Genomic DNA, 22686 nt, shown 5'->3' with positions numbered 1-22686 from the left:
CAGAAAAACTCAATTAGATCTTCCAGAGCTGACATTAGCTTCTTAACATTCTTTTCTTTCTTGGCAAACATAATTTAGTGAGGGTCATTTTATGATAAAAAAACAAATTAAAAAATGAAATATTGAAAGAAATAGGCAGACTTCAATAATGTCAGAAGGTCATTATTTAGTCCAAACTAAATCAAAATTAGCCTTATCTAAAAAACCTCAGATATCTGATGACTATTTAACCTATCTTAAACCATTTACTTTAAATTTTCTACAGTATCCATTTATCAAGTATAATACAAGGCACTATTTTCATAAAGATGTTACAGTGAGAGGATGGCCCCCAAATGTAAAGAGACTCAAAAAACAATTCCCAAACCCTTGGCAAAAGTAGAAGACAAAGAAATGTGACCTGCACTAAAGTCAGTTAAAACCTATAAATAACTTCTTGAAGGTTCCCAAGACTATTTGTGTTACTGTTCTTCCCTATTTTTTCTTTTTCATTATTTTCATTTTGTCTTGCATAGTAAGGAGATTTACATTTACTTAGACCTCTAAAACCGTTCTCTGGATTCTATGAACATAAATATAGTGAGAGAAAAGAAATGAAGGAGCACAACTTCACTTCAGTTTGAATGAAATGAACAAAGCAAAATGATATTCAATAAACAAATAAACCACTGGAACAAAGATAAACAAACCCGTTTGAAAAATCTACTGTATAAAATGTACTAAATAAGAGTTGATATCCTAAAAAAACAACAACAAAAAACTGATCTTTGGCTCATTTTCTTTTTCAAGTCACCATGATCTTACATAGGAGAGTAGAATGGAAACAAATAAACAAACAAAACTGGGGATATGTAAAATGGTACAGCCACCGTGTAAAATGGTTTGACAGTTACTCAAAAATTTAAACATACAATTACCATATGACCAAGAAATTTCACTCCTAGGTATATATCCAAAAAGACTAAAAACTCAAACAAATACATATACATACATGTTCACAGCAGCACTATTCACAATAGCCAAAAGATGAAAACAGCACAAATGTCCACTAATGAATGAATGGATAAACAAATTGTGGTCTCTACTTACAGTAGAGTATTTATTATACAATCATAAAAAGGAATGAGGCAGTACTGATATATGCTACAATATGGATAGCACATTATGCTAAGTGAAAGAAGCCAGGCACAAATGGTCAAATACTGTATGATTCCATTTATATGAAATACCCAGAAAAGATAAATCCATAGAGACAGAATGCAGAATGGTAGCTGTCAACGGCTGGGAGGAGAATAAAATGGGGAGCAAGTGTAATTCGGGGTGATGAAAATGTTCTGAAACTAGATAGATGTGGTGGCTACACAACTTTGTGATTGTACTAAATGCCAATAAATTGTTCACTTTAAAACGGTAACTTTATGTTATGTCAATTTCAATTTCACCTCAATGTTTTGAAAACTTAAAAAAAAAAAACTGGGTCAGTTGTTAGAAGACACAATTTCTACACCCAGGTTCTAGGCCAGCCGCTTATAGCTGACCTCTCTGAGCCTCAATTTCTTCATCTGTAAACGTGTTGGGAACAGATGATATCCAAACTTCCTCTCATTAACTGGTGCTCTGTATCTGCAGCTCTGAATTTTTAAAGAATTGTATCATATAGGAATATATCTGAAAAACAAAGCATGAAGTACTGGTTAATGTTCTCAGCAAGGAAACATTAGACAGGAAAGTCATTAGAAAGTTTAACAAAATTGCTTCTCCTAATGACTTTAAATAAAGTGGACATAAACATTAAAAGGCACATCAATGAAGGCAACTCTGCAAGAAGTAAAACTAACGTGTTCTAAGATTGTAATTTTCTAGTAGTCAAGCTATATCCAAGGATACAAATTAGAGAATCTAACCACAATTATAAATAAACAAATAAATAGATGAAATTTGAGAATCTAAAAGAAAGACTGGATTAAATAACTCTCAGGCATTTTCCCCTAATATCAATTCTTTCAGGCTTTGAGAGGTGCTGAGAATCATATAATCTGCGGTCACTGAATATGGGTAGTCTATATTTCGATTTAGAGTTAACCTATATACACCTAAAAATAAGGTAAACCATAAAAACTAAAGAGCTTAGCTAGTGTTCTCACGACGCTACTTCTACAAGTTAGCAGACTAAAGCCACATAAGCAAGCCAAAATTTTCCTCAGGAAGCAGCTTTGGATATACTCTAACATAATAAATGTTGAGCTGAGTTATCAGATTTTACCACCATACAGTATAGCAGAAATAATTTTGGCCTAGAAAATTTAAGCCAAATGATGTCAGCTGCCACAGCCAAAGAAAAATCTCATTAACATTCCTATCTATGAACAGTCTAAATCTGTATTGGCAAAACTAAACTATGAAATGTCCCCACAAATGACTGAGAAAACTGACTAGCTGTGCAGAGTTTTTTAATAAATATCAACTGACTTTTAGAAAAATGAGAACCATTCATACCCACCTAAACATAGGTAAATCAATGAATGCAATCCAAAAAGAGAAAAGGAAAACAAGCACCATTTAGCATAATTGCTCCTCAGTTTTCATCTTGCTAATAAGCACATCTGAAAACTATGAATACAAAAGATACATATAAAAAAATACATGTCACAACCCAGCATTAAAAGCATCCTTTTGATGTAACCTAAATCCCTATGACCCATCATAGGTATCATATGCTTGGTGTCACAACCTCAAAAAGTTACTTTTACTTTCATAATTCAAACACATGTGAAATAAAGTCATTGTATACAAAATCATCTAATTTAAAAAAGTACAAAAGCTTTAATCATGGACATACATTTTGCTCAGTAAGGGCATATGGGTTTTAATTACTAGTTGACATGATATACTGTAATTATGCAAAAGTATATTTTCCACTAAGCATATAATTTTCTTATTTCTACATCAGGCTATTACGAAATTTACTACTTACCCTATTCTGACAAAAAATATATTAAAAATTTTTGATAATGTTTTTGAATGAACTCTTCATTCAAAAGTAATTCCACAGTTCATTTGCATAACTAGGGTAGCTCTTGAACTCTGCAAGTATTATACTTTAAAACGCTTTCTTTAATTTAAAAGAAATATAAATTTTCTGCACTCCACTGACAGTGATATCTGATGTTCTCATCTTCCAAGTTTAACAATGCAAAAAAATCAAGTTACATGTCAAATTAATCAAATGAGTTGCAGTAAACCCATTTATTCTGACAACAAATTTGAATCAGTGTAACAATTATAAATTTCTAGTCTCATATATAGTTTATACTTTAGGCTGAACGGTTTCTTTGTGAAACTGACTTCAATTCTCTATGCATAAAATTCTAACGTATAAATAAGGGAAGTTTGCATAGATAATATACAAGGTCCCTTTTCACTGTTTCTAAGTCTATACCATTTCTTCAATGTTGAAAAAAATCTGGAATTGGGCAATTAAAATTGTTCCTAAAAAGCATCAAGTATAAAAGTAAAGAAATAGCAAAGGCTTTGCCATTGTTAGGTACAACAAAGTGTCAAACTCACACAAGCAAGCACGCTGGAGTGAGCAGAGCTATGCTCTGCAGACCTAACCAAGCCTTGACACTCCAGAGCCTCCTCCTGCCAGTGTCAGGACAAAAGAGACCAGGCCCCTAACCACTCACCTAGGAGCCTGTGGAACAGCAGCATGAAACTCTGGGCCTCTCCATGGATCTTATGCAACCAATCCAAACCCCTTAACAAAGAGAAGAATACAAAGCTAGGACTTCCTATTAAGTTCAATCCCAGGTCTTAAACTGACTCCTGAGAGCCACTCACCCAATTCCCAACTTTCATCCACCATGGGACTGCGGAATGTATTTTCCAGACTAATTGTGAACCCACTATGCCCTGTTATCTTTGGTCACTACCAAAAGACAAATTTATTACAGTTATCAGTCCTGTCCTGTACTCTAACCACTGTACTGTTCTTGTTTTTTCCTCCTTTATCCAACCTCCCACTGCTTACCTTCCTCCCAAAACCTCCCTCTAGGTTTACTCTGCTCCAGGGTAAAAATAAATGGATCTATATCATCAACAATTTCACTGTTTGCTTTAAGTAAAAGCTGCTTCTCCTGCCTCACTCTCAAAGGTTGCTTATTCTTTCATTTATCATGTACTCGAACTTAATGATTCAGGGTCATGTTCCTAACCGTAACTCCCAGCCAGCTTCCCGTAAAAAAACAAAAAACAAAAAAACAAAACCCTGCCACTGTGCAATTGCTGCACATTATAATTCCCAGGGGCATTTTAAAGCCCCACTGCCCAGGTTACACCCCATACAAATTAAATCTGAATAGCTGAGGATGGGAGCTAGCCATTAGAATTTCCAACGTGCAGCAAGGTTAGGGTAAGCACATTAGTAGTTTGTAAAGTTCCCTAGGTGATTCCAATACGCAGTCACAGGCGCAAACCACTGATCCCCAAGGCACTCCTAATCATTCACTCAAAACTCTTGACATGCTTCTGTCCTAAGTACTACATAACCTTGAATTATTTCAACATGCATCCACCCAACATTCTTTTTCTTTCTTTTTTTTTTTTTGGCCATGCCGTGCAGCTTGTGGGATCTCAGTTCCCCAACAAGGGACTGAACCCGGGCCACAGCAGTGAAAGCGCCCAATCCTAACCACTAGACCACCAGGGAACTCCCAACACTCTACTTTTAATATCATAAGCATTTCACCTCCACCAACGTTCACTGCAAGTCCATTTAGCCACTTTAAGACCACACTCCAGACTTCATCACCCTGTCTTCTCTGAATGGGAAGTGTGAAAATTAACTATCTTACTCTCTGATCACAATCTTCCAGTTCTAAATTAGTTAAACCTACTGCATCTATTTTTTATTATCATTCAGAATTGCAGACACTTAATTCTACTTTCTCCTTACTTAGCCCACTTCTGCATTCACTTCCCTATCTAGACTGGACTCCACAGTTCACCATTTCAACCACTCTCTTGCCAATATCTTCATTTATCACATTACGATGGAATTGTCTATTTATTTTCCTGTATATACCATATACCTAAGTCTCATGAGATCATAAAATGTATATGCTGTATTCATTGATGTATTCCTGTTGACAAGTATAACATCTGGCACATCCAGTATACTCTGAGTAAGTATATATCGAATCCACAGATCTTCTCAATAATCATCTAAATCAATGTGATATACACATCAATATTTTTTCCTAGTGATAATCTTCACCTTTCTTATCATTAATTGGCATCTTAATACTTCAATTTCACTTGCCCTTTGTTTCTGTGTCAAATCAATTCCGTAAGCACCTATCTATATGGCAGAGGGAAGGGGAGAAGACAGGAGTATAAAGTGTAACAATAAACACACTGGAAAAATTAGATAAACACTTGAGAAACTTATAAAAGTGGGAAAAGATAATTTACATCACCACTTTTAAGAGTAATTTTTTTAACTTAATGAAAATTTTCTCTCATGTGTATTAAATATAAAGAAAGGTACAGAAGTATGTACCCAGACTGCTTTTAAAACAGAAAAAGCAAATACTTTCACTTCTTACTAAATACACTTCTGCACTGGTTTACTTTTCAAGCAGCATGAACTTTTTTTAAAATATATATTGCAAATAATACTTTATTCTTTTTAGATTACACATACCACTTTTCCTACAAAAGACACACCATATCCTTAATTCATTTTATTTACATTCAATTAACAGTCATTTAAAATGTTTAAGTGAATACACTATTATGGATGTTTATTTCTATCAAGCAATGATCATAAAGGCTGTCATAAAATCTGTACTCCAGCAAGTGAAAAACATGAAACTAACATCCTGTTTAAGAAAGCAAGACAAAACAATTGGTCAAATTATGGTAATAACGAGGGAATAGCTTAACACACATAACCTTTAAAATGAACTGGAAAATCTTAAAAAACAGATATGTATTTGTATATTGTCAAAGTTTAATTAGGTAGTAAATAAAATTTTTAAAACGTTAATAAGTATAAAAGAAGGTGGAGATGATGAGAGCAGACACATTGCTGCAAGTGACTATGAAGAGGCAGCGGGACCATAATCAGAGACGATCCTCAAGAACATCATGACTGAGCTATGATTCCTGGACATGTAGTGTTGCTGAAAGAATAAGCCGGCCTAGTTAGGGATCTGCAAAGACAAGACCCAGAGACTCAGAATGTGCCGGGAGAAAAAATAATGGATAAGCACACCAATAATCATGAAATAATAGAGCCAGGAATTCAGGAGAAGGTAAACAGATTATTACAGACAGAGAGGGCAGGACTAGAAATAAATAGTCTCTGCTTTTGGAGGATTCCTCCTCCTCTATTGGGTGTGGTTAACCGTTAAAACACTCAAAGCATGGCATCTGAGGATTGGAACACTGCAAAATTTTAGGTTACTGTAGCTAGCTTCTCCACTACTGAGCAGAGTGGTTTTTAATTACCTAGCACTGCTACAATGTAAACCAAATGCCTCATCACCCTCAAATTCTCAGTAAAGTCTTCTATCATCACACACACACCTAAATATGATAATAAAATTTAAGAAAAAAATTATTTTTTCAAAATTCAAGTTGGGGAAAACTATAATGGCTTAATTTCAGCTCTATTTTTATGTATTTAGTTTGTCTTGTTTATGTGATCCTTGATACCATTTCCTGAAGCTAATTAGAGAAACTGTATTACAAAATTTAAATATCTTTTGACACAAAAAGCACAGTCAACAAAAGATAAATAAATTGGACTATGTCAAAATTTTTAAATGCTGTGCTGCAAATGATACCCTCAAGAAAATGAAAAGCCAACCCATAGAATGAGAAAAAATATTTGTAAATCATATACCTAATAATGAACTTCTACCTGGAATATACAAAGAACTGTTAAAACTAAGAGGGACTTCCCTGGTGGCGCAGTGGTTGGGAGTCCACCTGCCAACGCAGGGAACACAGGTTCGATCCCTGGTATGGGAGGATCCCACATGCTGCAGAGCAGCTAAGCCTGTGCGTCACAACTACTGAGCCCGCGCACCACAACTACTGAGCCCGTGTTCTGCAATTACAGAAGCCCACGTGCCTAGAGCCCATGCTCCGCAACAAAAGAAGCCACCACGATGAGAAACCCGTGAACCACAATGAAGAGTAGTCCCCACTCGCTGCAAAGAGAGAAAGCCTGTGCACAGCAACGAAGACCCAATGCAGCCAAAAGAATATATATAAAAATAAATTAAATAAATAAAAACTAAGAAATAAATAATCTAATTTTTAAATGAGCACAAGATTTGAGTACACATTTCTCCAAAGAAGATAATATAAGTGGTCATAAAAAGCATATGAAAAAATGTTCAACATTATTAGACATTAGGAAAATGCAAATCAAATACACTACAAGATATCACTTCTCACCCACCAGATGGCTATAATCAAAAAGACAGATTGTAACAAATATTCTTGAGGATGCAGAGAAATTAGAAGCCTCCTATATTGCTGGTGGGAATAAAAATGGTGCAGTACTTCTGAAAACAATTTACAGTTCCTCAAAAGGTTCAACATAGAGTTACCATATGATTCAGCAGTTCCATTCTTAGTATATATCCTAGAGAAATGAAAACATGTCCATACAAAAACGTGTACACAAGTGTTCATAGCAGCATTATTGATAATAGCCCAAAAGTGAAAATAACCGAATATCCATCAATGAATGAAAGAATACACAAAATGTGGTTTCTATACAATGGATTACTAGGCAATAAAAAGAAATTTGAAATACTGATGCATGCTACAATATGTATGAAACTTGAAAACATGTTAAGTGCAAGAAGCCAGTCACAAAGACCACACACTGTATGATTCCATTTATATAAAGTGTCTGTAAGAGGCAAATCCATAGAGACAGACTTGTGATGATAGCCTGGGGCTCAAAGCAGGGAAGATTTGGGAGTGACAGCTAAAGGGTAAGGGTTTTTCTGTTTGAGGGTAATGAGTTCTACAACTTACTATGGCAACAGATGCACAACTCTGTGAACATACTAAGAGCCACTGAACTGTATTCATGTATGGTATATAAATTACATGTCAGTAAAGCTGTTTTTTAAATTACTACTTACTAAACCACAAAGAGAAGTAAAATAAATAAGCAAAAGAGGCTAAAGTCCAGACACACAGATCAATGGAACAAAACAGATTCGAGATAAAAACAATTCTAGAAATAAGTATCTAAAAAGATAAAGTGCAGAAAAGGCACTATCTTTACTGCAGTGGTTCTCAGCCAAGGGCAATTATTCCTCCAGGAAACATTCAGCAATGTATGGAGACATTTTTGGTTATCAAAATGGGGGGGTAGGTATCACAAGAGGCTAAGGATTTTGCTGTGTGCATCCTACACAGCATCCTAATGCACAAGATAATCATCCACAACAGTGAAGAGGAGAAAGAGGATGAGAAAGAGGAGGAGGGACTTCCCTGGTGGCGCACTGGTTAAGAATCCGCCTGCCAATGCAGGGGACACAGGTTCGAGCCCTGGTCCAGGAAGATCCCACATGCTGCAGAACAACTAAGCCCTTGTGCCACAACTACTGAGCCTGCGCTCTAGAGTCTGCGAGCCACAACTACTGAGCCCAAGTGCCACAGCTACTGAAGCCCACGCGCCTAGAGCCCATGCTCTGCAACAAGAGAAGCCACCACAATGAGAACCCGCGCACCGCAACGAAGAGCAGCCCCCACTCACCACAACTAGAGAAAGCCCATGCACAGCAACGAAGACCCAACGCAGCCAAAACTAAATAAATTTTAAAAACAAAAAAAAAAATAAAATTCAAGCATGTCCTGAACCATTATTTTACACCGACTCTCAAGTAGACTTTTTTTAAAAAAGGATGTGGAGGGGATGGGCAAAATTCTGCACACATATCTAAGGAATCAAATAAAAGTGATTTATTAAGATTTAAAAATTCAATTTATCGGGCTTCCCTGGTGGCGCAGTGGTTGAGAGTCCGCCTGCCGATGCAGGGGACGCAGGTTCGTGCCCCGGTCCGGGAAGATCCCACATGCCGCGGGAAGGCTGGGCCCGTGAGCCATGGCCGCTGAGCCTGCGCATCTGGAGCCTGTGCTCCGCAACTGGAGAGGCCACAGCAGTGAGAGGCCCGTGTACCGCAAAAAAAAAAAATTCAATTTATTAGAAACACCTGAAGTAACTAAACTGACACTAATATCTTAGTCCTTGGTACCCCTTAAGAATCTGGTGTAGATTTTGTAGGTATTAGTATTCAGATAACTTTCAAGGTATATTCTAGACTTGGTACAGGTTCAGACAAATTTCCTTCATGTTCCTGAAGGCTGTACAGTAACAACTCCACATCAAAACAATGACCCTGAAAGTACTACAAGATGCTCTTAATTCACAATAAAAAATAAAGCTCAACATTGTTCTCTGTTAACTCTGAGATTATGAGGCTTTTTAATCAAGATAAATTCAGACAAGAGGTATACAATCACAAAGTGAAATTATACTGAATTGTATTATTTAAAAATATATATAAACTGTTGTATACATTCGCCTTTTAAATTTTTAAGCAATGGAAAGTATTTTTAAACCCATTAAGTGGAGTATAACTTAAAAAATAAAAGTTAAATTATTGTGGCCTGTTTAATTTGCTGGAGGGGGGAAGGAAAGGGTGAAGGTTAGGGGAAAAAACTGAGAAAGCAAGCACGCCTACAGAAATAGAGAAGAATAATAAAAGAGGTGAGGGAAAAAATCAACACATCCACAAAGCAACAGCGACAAGGGGAAAAAAATAAGTATAGTAAGGAAAATAGAGACAGACACAGATTCATCCACAAAGGACCTTGATGGCAGAATCTTCAGCTAAGTAAAATGTTATTATCACATGAACACTCCACTCTTTGAATATAACAATTTATTGTACTATTACATGAATGCAGATAAGCAGCTCCTGAATAAAGGAACTGAATTTACATTCTTAATACCCATATTTAGATGTATAAGTACAAATCTTATTTGTAATAACTTAGCCCTAAGTCTTTTTCTTAACCTACTACACACACAGTATACTAATACGAATCAAGCTAACTACATAATTTTTTTAAACAAAGGACTTTAACATTCCTCATCTTTCTATTCCCTATAAAAGGAACAATTCAAGAGAAAAGCTTAAATAAATTCTGAGCTACTTTACATAAAACTTTATCAAATTGACAAGAACCTTAGTACTTCCCATAGCAGAAAACTACACAACACTGGCATTTTTTTAAAGCATAATATGAGATTATACTACAACTTATCCCTTTCACTTCATCTATGGTAAAAGCTTTAGTGGGCAGAAGAAATTATTGGTCAGTCAAAAGTTCTAGTTATGACCACAGTATGCAAGTGTCACCTCTCGATTTCCTCCTGATATTTAGTCTAGATCTAGCTCTTAGTGCAATACATAAATTAGAAAGTTAATAAAAACTGAAAAAGTAAGGGAAGAATTAGATCATCTGCATCAAAGGGGATTATTTTGTTTAATTTGACATTTTAAAACTTCCTCAATAAAACAAAGACAGAATACAAAAAACTTCAATCACATTCTAAGTTATAAAAAATAAACCACTTGTTATTTATTTCTGAGGAAACAATAATTAAAATCTAGTTACTTCTTGAGTTTTATTGTGGGAAATACTGTGTGCAGTACTTAACATGTTATTTCACTTAATACTTAGAACAACCCTATGGGGTATCATTAATTTAAAAGTTACACAGACGGGAAAACTGAGGCTCAAAAAGGTTAATAACTTTCTAAGGTCAAAATACTCTGAAGTGACAAAACAGATTCAAATCCAAATAATCTGATACCAACGGCCACTCTTAACCAAAAGCATACACTCTTCTTCAGAAACTCAGAATGTCCAATTTGTGATTAGAAGATATATATGTGGCAGGGTGGGGGGGAGAGAGAGAGGAGACAGAGATAGAGATGATTAACAACACTCTGAGTCCCAGTACAAAGACAATCTCACTAACTTCTGTAGTTCTATAAATCTTGCATTAGTGCCTATTATTTGATTGAATATTCTGAGCTATCAGATATTAACTGGTAGAGCTTTCTGGTTCAAAAAATATATTTTTATAAATTATAAAATATTCTTAAGCCTAACTGATTTTTCTAAAATTTTTATATAATCAACACACCCACTATTTGTAAAGTCCATTATTTCAGTTTCTTTTTCTGTACCTTTGTTGTGTTCCACCTTTCAAGTTGTCGCCAACCTCCCTCTAGACCACTTCCTCTTATTCTGCTAACTCTTACCAGGATTAGACTACTGCAACGGTTTGAGTGTTGAGCACTTAGGTAGTACTCAAGAAAAAGCATCTGATGTTAGTAATGAACACTGGACATTAAAGTAGCTAGTTATACTAACAGTTGTGATCTGATTAAACACCCTGAGGAAAGTTCTGAGGAAGAAAAAATGCCACCTCAAATAATCTCAGGAAGAGAAATCAAGAACAAATTCTAAAGTATAATATTATGACTTGGAGAAACATTAGATAACACATAATATCATAGTATCTTAAAATCAGACCATTATTTCCCAAAATCTATGTAATAACTAAACTGAGGTGAAATTTTATTTCAGACTTAACTCTTCCATTAAAACTGTACAACTTCAGTTTTATAACTTCCAAGCCTCAAATGATCGTGAATCCAAGAGCCATTCTCCATACATGGTCTGTTGTCACACAACTCTGGCCTGAAAATAAAAGATGTCACAATACAAAGAATCACAGACTGGCTCACCTGCCAAACCACAGCCAGGCTAAAGATAGCTCCAGGGTTCCAAGAGCAAAACCAATTCAGGTTTAAATTGAGTAACATTCAAGGACTCTCCAATAATGCAGGGCTAAGGTCAAGAGCAAAACAGGATTCACCTTAGGAATTTCACAACTGCATCAGAATTAAAAGGTCCCTCAGGAAATAGGAGAAAACAGTGCAGTAATCTAACAATGGTGAATTATTCCAGTTGATTGTATATGAGCCTCTGGCACTAACTGAAAGATCATTAAACAAGCTGCAGAATTATTGTATTGAACTTTTCTGGTACATATTATTTCTGAATATACAGTGGAATTATAGATGGGTGAAATGATCTAACAATGCTCTAAGAGTGACATTGAGAGGTATTTTAGGTAAGAGATCGTGGTAGCAGCTGCCCTCCTAGAAAAGGTACCCCGCAAATTTCCAACTTTTTGAAATTCAGGACTAAATTTTTACTCTTACTTGCAAACTTCGAGACAACGTTAAAGGTCAAAAAACACGAAACACTCAACAAAGCACCACAAAAATCTGCATTACTGTACTATTATAAACAAAGCTTTAGGTTTATCTAGTTCAGGAATACAAATGAAATCATAAAAAGTAAGTACTAAGAAACACAAAATAAAATCCAAGTTGTTCTTGCATTTATGATTTGTTACATGAAAATAACATCAATCTAATCAGATTCTTCTCTGTAGGAAAAATTAAAACAGAACTACATTCTAACTAAATGCTTAATGTTCACCTCTTTTTTTTTTTGTCTAACTTTTGTGTGCGTGTTTCGTGATCCCAAACATAATATTCAACCACAGTGTACTATTTTAAAAAGCCTAATGGACAGAGATAATAACCAATCCTTGAAGGGTAATTAATGTGATAGTTTAAATTTATCAAAAATGATTTTTGTCTTAGTGATTTTTCAATTTTACTTTCATTTTGCTGGAGGGAATATTCAACATTTTTTATTGACAGATATTTAGTGAGGACTAAGCGTTAAGCTCTCTTCCAGGCACTGGGAATACAATGGTAAGCCGCACATTCAGGAGTTTACATGAGTATGTAACATACAGGGTAGGGACCAAGTACTACTTTTACCAGGGTAATGGAATTCAGCTACGTCTTTCAGTAAAATCTGGTAGACCTCTTAAGGAGATATAAAGAGTCTTTTCATAAAAACAAAACAAAAGACAAATTCACTTTTTTTTTTTTTTTTGCTACTCTGTTCTCTTGGGGTTTTTTTTCCACTTCTCACCGTGAATTAGCTTGGAGCAAATAGACAGTAGAAATGGGCTGACCCTTTAGTTGTAAGAAGCAGCTCATTTTAGAGCTGACATGTCATCCAAACTGGTAGTTTTACATAGAGTTAGAAAGCAAATGCAAGTAATTACCTTTTAATTACATTCTCCAACTTTTTATTCCTCTTAATTTTTCACCTTTTAATTACGTAATTTGTTTTATTCTGACAAAAGACCTCAAAGCTTCAGCTGAATGAGGGCCAAACTGGCACCAGTTAGCTCTGATAGTGAATTTTCTGAGGGCAGGTTTCAGGTTGGACACAGCTGCAGCACCAGAACTTAGCATGTGCCTACCACAGAGTAGGAGTATTTATGTTTGGTGAACAAAGTGATCCACAAAAATTAATCTCCATTAGTAAAAGTTACAACCAAAGCCTTATAAAAATTGTATTAAACAATTAAGAATTAAGAACTTATTAATTTATTTCTTAAGAATCTACCAGGATTTTAATAATTTACCAGGGTTGATTAAAAATAAAGGATTTCTTTTCCCACGAATATTTCACACTATGTATACACAAATGACTACTAATCCTCAAATAAGTAACCTTTTTCAAAATATTTTTTGGAACTGCCTTTTCAGAAATTCTCTGGAATCAATTTACCAACCACACAAGAAGCTATCCTTATTATTACTCGGCAAGACATGCTCTCAGTCTATTTTTTTTCCTTTCCCTTCTTTTAGGCTAGCCCCTGCCTCCCTGTAACTGCACCAATGGCCAGGGGATACCCTCATTCTCCTGGGATCCACTGAGAAGCTAGTGAGCCATAAAGCTAGATGGAGCCTAGAACCTGAATTCATATTAGTGCAAGACATATAGAGAACAAAACTGATGTATTAACCACTAATATTTGTATAATGATTGACAGTTTACAAAGAATTTTACTCTCTGTCATTTTATTTGATCTTCATAACAATGTGAGAGTAGCTAGGAAGGTGCTATTATTATCCCAATTTCACAAAGAAGGAAACTAAGGCTCAGAAAGTTCAAACAACTTCCCCAATGTCACATCATAAATAAGTGGTGACGTTAAGACTCATCCTTAGAATGCCTAACATATAGGTCATATTTGTGTAGCCTCACTATTGTGGTAGTTGATAGACAAAGTACGCATCACCATGACTTCAACCTATTACTCAAGCTTCAACCATTTCTTAACATGATAAAACAGAGCTGTCCACTTGCTTTAATTCAAAGTTCCCTCTCCTCACAAATATATAAGGCACTGTAATATGAAAATTAAACTTGACTCAGAAAGTCAATGTTAGAGTTCCATCAATTGAGGGAGCACTTGATGGTCTGTGAAACCACAGAATTTCAAAACACAATTTAAAAAACCATACCCTGAGAACCTCACTCAGGAATGCCATAAAGTCACTTAGCTTTGCCACCAAATGGCTAATTAGTGAGTAGCCAGCATTGGAAACTCTTAACCATGATAGAACCTGTTTTCTTCCTCTTCCAGAAGCTCATGCTCCCTCCTTTTCCATTATTACTCAGCTAACAGAGCTTACTTGATCCACCTAAAACGATCTACTTCAAACATCCTCACATACCCTTTTTTCTCTCTTTACTCTAGACAATACTCTTTATTCCACAGTTACACTAGAAATGACACTGAACATAACCATGAGCACATCTAACAATGTGATTAAATTAAGAGATGAAGCACCCTTTATAATCTGCAAAAGTGTATACATGTGCTGGTAGTTACTACACACAGAAATGTAAACCCATACACTTTGCAGTGGCCTTATGATTCACAAACCAATGCCTTGTACCTTTAAAACTACAAATACTAATTCTGTATTTCCTCAAATAAATAAAAGTAATTTTATAAACTTGTAGCAATTAAGGCAAAACTTTTAAACAGAGTGGACTAGTTAAGAAACTTCTATCAATTTCTATGAAACACTGGTCAACAAACTTTGGAACAATCCATCTGAACACTAGTATCTCCCTACCTAGGACTCCCAAGGATGGTTATGGAAATCTAAAACCTCTATTTTAATATTCTGAAATGCCAAATGGAAGACCTACATTTATCTAATATAAAGCTGTAGAGTTTAACTAAAAAATCACACATTTGGGCTTCCCTGGTGGCGCAGTGGTTGAGAGTCCGCCTGCCAATTCAGGGGACAAGGGTTCGTGCCCCGGTCCGGGAGGATCCCATATGCCGCGGAGCGGCTGGGCCCGTGAGCCATGGCCGCTGAGCCTGCGCGTCCGGAGCCTGTGCTCCGCAACGGGAGAAGCCACAAGAGTGAGAGGCCCGAGTACCGAAAAAAAAAAAAAAAAATCACACATTTGCTTTTGTTTGCAATTCTGTCAACCAGCTAGCTAGTTGATAATCAGAAGTGATGAAAAACGGTATATGCATGCTAGAATAAGAAAATATAATGAAAATAAATACTAAATAAATATAGTTTATTTATAAGCTCTCTGAAAGTCTGGAATCAGTGGGGGGAAAATAAAACAAAGACCCTTTAGAATTCTTGAGAAATGGTTGGCAATACTCAGCTTGGCTTGTCAAAAGATGTAGAGTGGCAAGCCAGCCTCATTCTAGACAGTAATGTCCTTCTACTTCCCTTATAAAATCTCTTTCCCACCTCTTAACATCCTTTGAATAGCAACGGGCCTATGCTTCTTGTTCTGGTTAGTAGCCTTTATAATGTCATTAACTAATAATTAAAGAAATAGCTCGTGTCAGTTAAGGAGTAACCCACCCCAAGAGTATTTCTCTTAACTAATGTATTAACCAACAAAATCAAGTCATAATTTTTTCTTAAGCACTTACTATGGGCAAGAGTGTGTGTGTGTGTCTTTAAAAAGAGCTCTGAAAGTCCAAAGACTCTCCCTTAATGCACAACTCATCACATCTCAGGATTCCCCAAAGCGAAATACAAGAAACTCTGTAAGGATCTGTATTCGTCAGGGTTATCCAGAGAAACAGAACCAATAGGAAATTTTTTTAAGATTTATTATGAGGGACTGGCTCACAAGATTATGGAAGCTGAGAAGTCCCACCATCTGCTGTCTGCAAGCTGGAGAGCCAGGAAAGCCAGTGGTGTAATTCAATCCAAAGGCCTGAGAATCAGGGGAGCTCATGGTATAAATCCCAGTCCAAGGGCAGGAGAAGATGAAATGAAATGTCCCAGCTCAAACAGTGATGCAGAAAAAAGGGGCAGGGCTTCCCTGGTGGCGCAGTGGTTGAGAGTCCGCCTGCCGATGCAGGGGATACGGGTTCGTGCCCCGGTCTGGGAAGATCCCACATGCCGCAGAGCGGCTGGGCCCGTGAGCCATGGCCGCTGAGCCTGCGCGTCCGGAGCCTGTGCTCTGCAACGGGAGTGGCCGCAACAGTGAGAGGCCCGCGTACCGCAAAAAAAAAAAAAAAAAAAGAAAAAAGGGGCAAATTCCTTCTTCCTATTGTTCTACTCAGGCCCTCAAGAGATTGGATGGTGCCCACCCACACTGGGGAGAGCAATCTACTTTAACAAGTCCACCAATTCAAATCCCAATCTCATCCTCATCCGGCTGCACCATCACGGTGGTACCCAGAAATAATATTTAATGTGGCACCCCAAGGCCAATCAAGTTGACACATAAAATTAACCATCACAGTCTCTATGCAATTTGACACAAATTCTAACACATTCTTTGCCAGCAAATCACCTATCAAAAGCTATAAGAAGTCCTTTTTAACTTCCTTTAGGCAAATCTTCCAAATTTATTTGAACCACAAAATTTTACTCCCTTAATTATTAACCTGGGACCTCTAAAAGTGCAGCAGTTTATGCCTTACCCATCTGTATCATATTTGTTAACCACAAAATCAAGAATGAGTGTTAATATATTAAAAAAATCAATAAATCTAGATGGAAATAACTTAGCACAACTACAATTTTTATGTAACATTTACTAATGCTCCACATTTACACACAACCCAAACAACTACTAAGTTTAAATAAGTACGATTTTTATTCACTGTTTTTAAAAGCACAAGTGTCAACAGGCTGGTAACTGGTTTTTATGCACAACCTCTAGAGTATGCCACAGCAGTGGTGCAAATTCAGCATATTTTCCTACATCTGCTATACCTTTAGTTCTCTGTAATAATACATGCTCAGAAATAATAACCCCAGTAGCTTTTTAAAGTGTGTGTAATGAAAATTCACTAATAAATATTTCATTATATTTGAATGTTGTGAAAATTCAGATTAATTGAAACAAATTCTCAGGTAAACATCCTATATCCTAAGTCTGATATATGGATTTAAAAAAAAGAGTGGGTGGGGCTTCCCTGGTGGCACAGTGGTTAAGAATCCGCCTGCCAATGCAAGGGGACACGGGTTCAATCCCTGGTCCAGGAAGATCCCACATGCCACGGAGCAACTAAGCCCGTGTGCCACAACTACTGAGCCTGCGCTCTAGAGCCCGCGAACCACTACTATTGAGCCCATGTGCCACAACTTCTGAGCCTGCACTCTAGAGCCCGTGCTCCGCAACAGAAGCCACAATGAGAAGGCTGCGCAACAAAGAGTAGCCCCCGCTCTCCGCAACTAGAGAAAGCCTGCGCGCAGCAACAAAGACCCAATGCAGCCAAAAATAAATAAATAAAAGAAAGATAAATTAAAATAAATAAATAAAATAAAATCTCTCAAGAGAGCCGAAAACTATTCATAGAGAGCGAAATGGTCAGAGTTCTATAGTGAGAGTCAGGAGATGGGATGCTAGTTTTACCTTTGCTACTAATAATTGTTTGGCCTTGGACAAGTCTCTGGGCTTCAGTTTTCTCATCTATAAAATGACTACTCACAACCATAGATGAGATCCAAGTACCATTTAATGTGAGCCTTACTTTGGAGAGGTAATCCAGTGTAGTGGTTAACGATAAACTCAGCAGATACTGCCCAGGTTGGAACCCTGGCTCTTCCACTTAAAAGCTATGCACAGCACACACACACACACACACACACACACATAGCAATAAAGCACATCTAACTACTATCACTGATTTACTGTTTAAAATATTTCACTGAAAGATGAAATTATTTTAAAATACAGAAGCTTCAGGGAGTTCCCTGGTGGCCTAGCGGTTAGGATTCCGCAGCTTTAACTGCCGTGGCCCGGGTTCAATCCCTGGTAGGGGAATTGACATCCCGCAAGCCACGTGGCACAGCCAAAAAATAAAATAAAATAAAAAATAAAATACAGAAGCTTAGAAAGTTCAGCCTTTCCAAATCAAGACTCTCATTTTACTAGCAAGCACTGAGTTCATGTGAAAGCATTACAACTCTTCAAAGGCTGCTAACCTAAGCCAAATTTAACCAAAAGATTATCTCATAAAATATTGTACATTAGCAACACCACTGAAAATTTATTATAAGGCTAATTATTCCCAACAAAATATCACACTACAGGTAAAAATAGAACTTCTGCTACTTGCCTTTTTTTTTTAACCTAATACTGCTAATGACAACAGAGCTTATGATATACCATAATCTCTGTGAATAAAATTAACCATGGGAATAAAATTAACTACAGGAATGAAAAAAAAATCTATGGAATTCAGAAATATATAGTGAACTATAAACTACTAGAAATAAGTAGTTCATGAGTTAAAAATCAACCAATAAGTATTTACCAGGCCCATCCTACACCAGGCTGTGTGCAGATTATTAAGTACAAATACCAAAGTATGAAGTTCCTCAGAGTTAATAAGGCTGGGAAGGCAAGTCCTTTATTATCACATTTTCACACAACAAAAGCCACTCATCTACAAACATTTTTATGTCCTCGTTAGCCCAGGTAGGAATACTTCCCATTGCCCATTTTTAAAATTGTTTGCTATCCTTAGTTCAGCCCACAAAGATGCCCAAACTAGTACCTGACAGCTGACATTGGACGCTTCACAGGACTTAAAGTGAGTATAGCTTCTAAGATATTTCCTCAAATCCACAAGCTACAGAATTTATCTTCAATGACACCCACACTAACATATACCACAACACATAACTGTGTTAACTTAGGTCCAGTACCTACTTACATCAATTTCGTTCTTCCCCTTAAAGTACTGCTAGTAAAGGCAAACTCTACTTCTTCAAAAAGTCTGCTTTTTGCAATGGTCATCAAGCACTAGAAAAGGGAAACTGATTGGCTAGTCATAGTTGCCCTACTTCCATTTCAGGACCAAGGGAAAAAACTGTTCCACTGAGAGTACCAAGGAAGTCTTAAGCAAATCAAGAGGATAGATGCTAAACTCAACTTTCAGATTCCTACGATTTAAGCGAAAGGTGACAGGGTGTGGGAGAGGGAGGTGATGTAACTGGGCTATCTAAGTATCCCCCTGAGAAAAAGAGGTCCTCTTCACGAAGCAGTCAAGGTAGGGGGTGGGAAACAAACCGGTCTGGCCGAGTGACAAACCCAGGATGCTGACCGAGCTTGGAGGTGGAGGGCCCTGGAGGCCAGGGACCCGCGAAGAGAGAGACCTCGGGCAAACCGTAGGGGAACAGGAACCAGCAGCAACGCAGAGAGACCGACACTGCCACAGACCAGCGTGTAAGGGGACGCCACGAAGGGAGCGGCGAGTTAGGAGGCAGCGACGGCAGGAGGGAGACCAGTGCCAGGGGCGACGGGCAAGTGGCAACTGCGAAAGAAGAGGCACAGGCAGCCGGAGGTGGCGGGACTGTTGAGTCAGCACAGCTCCTCTTCAGGGGGCACTTGTAGGATCCCCGCTCTGCTCGGGCCCCGGGGCCCGCTACCAAGGGTCGAGCCCGCAGGCGGCGGAAATAATGTTAGCCGACCGGCCGGCGCCAGCCCCTTCCCCATTTCACAGGTAAACACTGGCCGCCGTCGCCGCTTACCTCTGTTAACATTATTACACCCCGGGGAAGTGAGCTCCTCCCTAGCCTCGCCGCATGGCAACAGCCGTAGCAGCAGCGAAAACTGCCTGAGCTGCCGCCAACGGCGGCAACAGCTCCTTCAGTCCTCTCCCGGGCGGCGGCTTTACTCGGCTTCGCTGGCTTCCCTCCGGCCCGGCAGCTCTCGACGGACGCGCCGCCATCTTGGAAGAGCGACGTCCGCGTCTCCCCGCGACGTGCGCTCCCATTGGCGGGCGCAGGGGCAGCCGGCGTCTCGTGACCGTCGCCATAGCGCCGGCGCGAGGGGAAGTGGAGGCGGGTGGCCGGAGACCCAATGGGCGCCAGCTGCAAGGGCCCTGGAGCAGGGCGCAGAGACCGACTTGGGACCGCTGGGAGGGCAAAGGGGCCCCAGCGCGATTCCGGCCCGGGAGTCGGCGCGCGCGTCCGCGGCGGCCGCTGATCCTCCGCCGCACGACGGGGTCGGTCGGGCCTGGGGTACAGCGAGACGGGCAGAGGCCGAGGCTTCGACGGATGGCGCTGCGGACTTCGCGCGTCTCGGGGACAAGGCGGCAGATGTCCAGTAGTAGAAAAACTTCCCTCTCGCATATCTCCGGCCCCGCGGCGACCCAAGAGCAGGAGGGGGATGTTCGGCTTTCTCCACTGTCTGGGGCTTAAATATGATCTGAAAGTGCTCCCTCCTCAGCCCCTCTTTCCTTCTAAACTTTGACAGAAACTTTCCTTTGTCCTTTCCAGTCCTCAGCGAGTTCTCTACTGGGGTGCGCGACAGGTAGTAGAAGTGATACAGGCATATCAGCTTTACCCCGGTCGTAGCAGAGTGTCGCTGATTCGGTGTTTGGCCAGCACCTGTATAACAATGAGGGCTTGGTTTTGCTCTTCGTAAGAGACCTCTAAAAAATGTAAAGCCAATTTTACTTTTTAACTGCGGTCTGTACAACTTCACTGGCTTCTTGATACAGTGTGTGCGTGTGTGTTTGTGTGTGTGTGTATCATGATGAGCACATTTCAGCACGGGTCATTGTCAATAGTCCTAACTTAAATGGGACTGAACTCTGGAACGCAGGGTGCATAGAAGCCCCTGTTACTGACACCGTTCTGAACCTGCCACTAGGCGAGTTACAGTGTGTGAAACTGAAGGCAGTCACTTCTACCTGAATTGTAATTAAAGTAATTTACCTGAACCTGCTGTCAAAGTGAGTTACCCTGTTGTGTGTTAGAAACCAGTTTCCAAGGAATTGACAAGTAAATTTTCAAATTTGACACGCAGAATCCTTCCACCTCTTTTAAGGGGATACAGAGGCATTTGGGAAAGAAGTTCCTTCCCCTTAACCGGAGTCCCCCCTTCCCTTAACAATAGTACTATTGTGCAAAATGAAATTTACCTAATACATTACTCTTATATTCTCAAAACATTAAGTAAAGGCATTAGAAACTTTGTGTTACCTCTGTTGTGTCCTCATCAAGGAAAGAAAATGATTCATTTAGGTAGCCAGGTAGAAATTCAAGATAAATCCTGATTTTACTCAATTCAACTAAGTGAGGCAAAGTAATTTTGCTGTTGTTTTAATCTACGTCTAATACATAATTTTCATATTTCTGGACCAGCAAAATTCTGACCTCTGCAACAGAATAAAATGTGTTACAGGGATTGACAGAATAGCCATGAATAGAAAATAAGATTGGAAAATACTCTCTGGCCTAAGATATTAAGGAAACGAAGAGATACTAGAGACAACAAGGAACCTGGAAAAAGATAACTGTTGCAACCTATAAATAAGAAAACAGAGGAGGCTCATTAATATTTAAGATACCAACTAGTAAATTAAAACTAATTTAGGTGTCTGGCCTGTATTTAATTTTCTTTTCACATGTTTTTCCCATTCCAGAAGGAAGGCATTTTCACTTATTTTAAAGGTGATAAATTAAGTGTAGGCACAACTTGAGGTTTGTACCAACCTGTAATATGACATGGCTATGCTTTTAACATTTAGAAGTTTGTCCGTAGACCTAGGAGCAAGCCAAAATCATTAGCTCCAAGTTTTCTCAGCCAGAGTTCTTTCTGTGACCTAAAAAACCTTATGTTATCTAGCCTCCCCAGTCCCACCCCACATCCACCTCTCTGACCTCATTTCTGCTAAGCACTGCTCCTATAACAGCAAGGCATCCTCTAGCCCTGGGGCCTTTGCACTGAATATTTATCTGGAAGGATCTTTCCACCAGGTACCCGCATGGCTAGATCTCTCACTTCTGTTCCATCTTTGCTCAAATACCACCTTTTTCAAGGAAGCCTATTATGACCATCCTTTTAAAATGTTGCCCCTCCCCCAGTGTCCTCCTAAAAGACTCCGCAAGGAAAAGGCCTAATTAAAAATGAAAACAAAATCCTCTGTGTTGAAAGAATTTTTTTTCAATTGACCATTGTGTGTTCTTATCTTGCAATTAATGGAAGAATTCCTTTTACTGTCACTAGAATGCCAGAGAAAAGTTTATGACAGAATAGTAAGCTGAGCCTTTCCCTTAAGCTTATATTACTGCTGATATTTTCAATGGTGATAATGGGATGGGGGATTATAAAGATAAAATATGTTTAGAAGAAAAGCTTTCTTATGTATATATACATTGGCATGAGTCAAAG

General features: G+C 38.4%; 1 protein-coding gene across 1 annotated transcript in view; it reads right to left on the bottom strand.

The window, feature by feature from the left end:
- Nucleotides 1–20639, bottom strand: part of SNX13 (sorting nexin 13) — a gene marked incomplete at both ends in the record, with an annotated part of 140152 nt that extends 119513 nt beyond the window's left edge. The window contains one exon of the mRNA XM_079711700.1: nucleotides 20037–20639. Within this exon, the coding sequence (XP_079567826.1) occupies nucleotides 20037–20639 (603 nt within the window). The remainder of the gene's footprint in view (nucleotides 1–20036) is intronic.
- Nucleotides 20640–22686: the final 2047 nt, after the last annotated feature.

The sequence above is a fragment of the Hyperoodon ampullatus genome (assembly GCF_949752795.1).
Source record: "Hyperoodon ampullatus genome assembly, chromosome: 9".
In the NCBI taxonomy this organism is placed as follows: domain Eukaryota; kingdom Metazoa; phylum Chordata; class Mammalia; order Artiodactyla; family Ziphiidae; genus Hyperoodon; species Hyperoodon ampullatus.
This window is presented reverse-complemented; position numbering and strand designations above follow the sequence as displayed.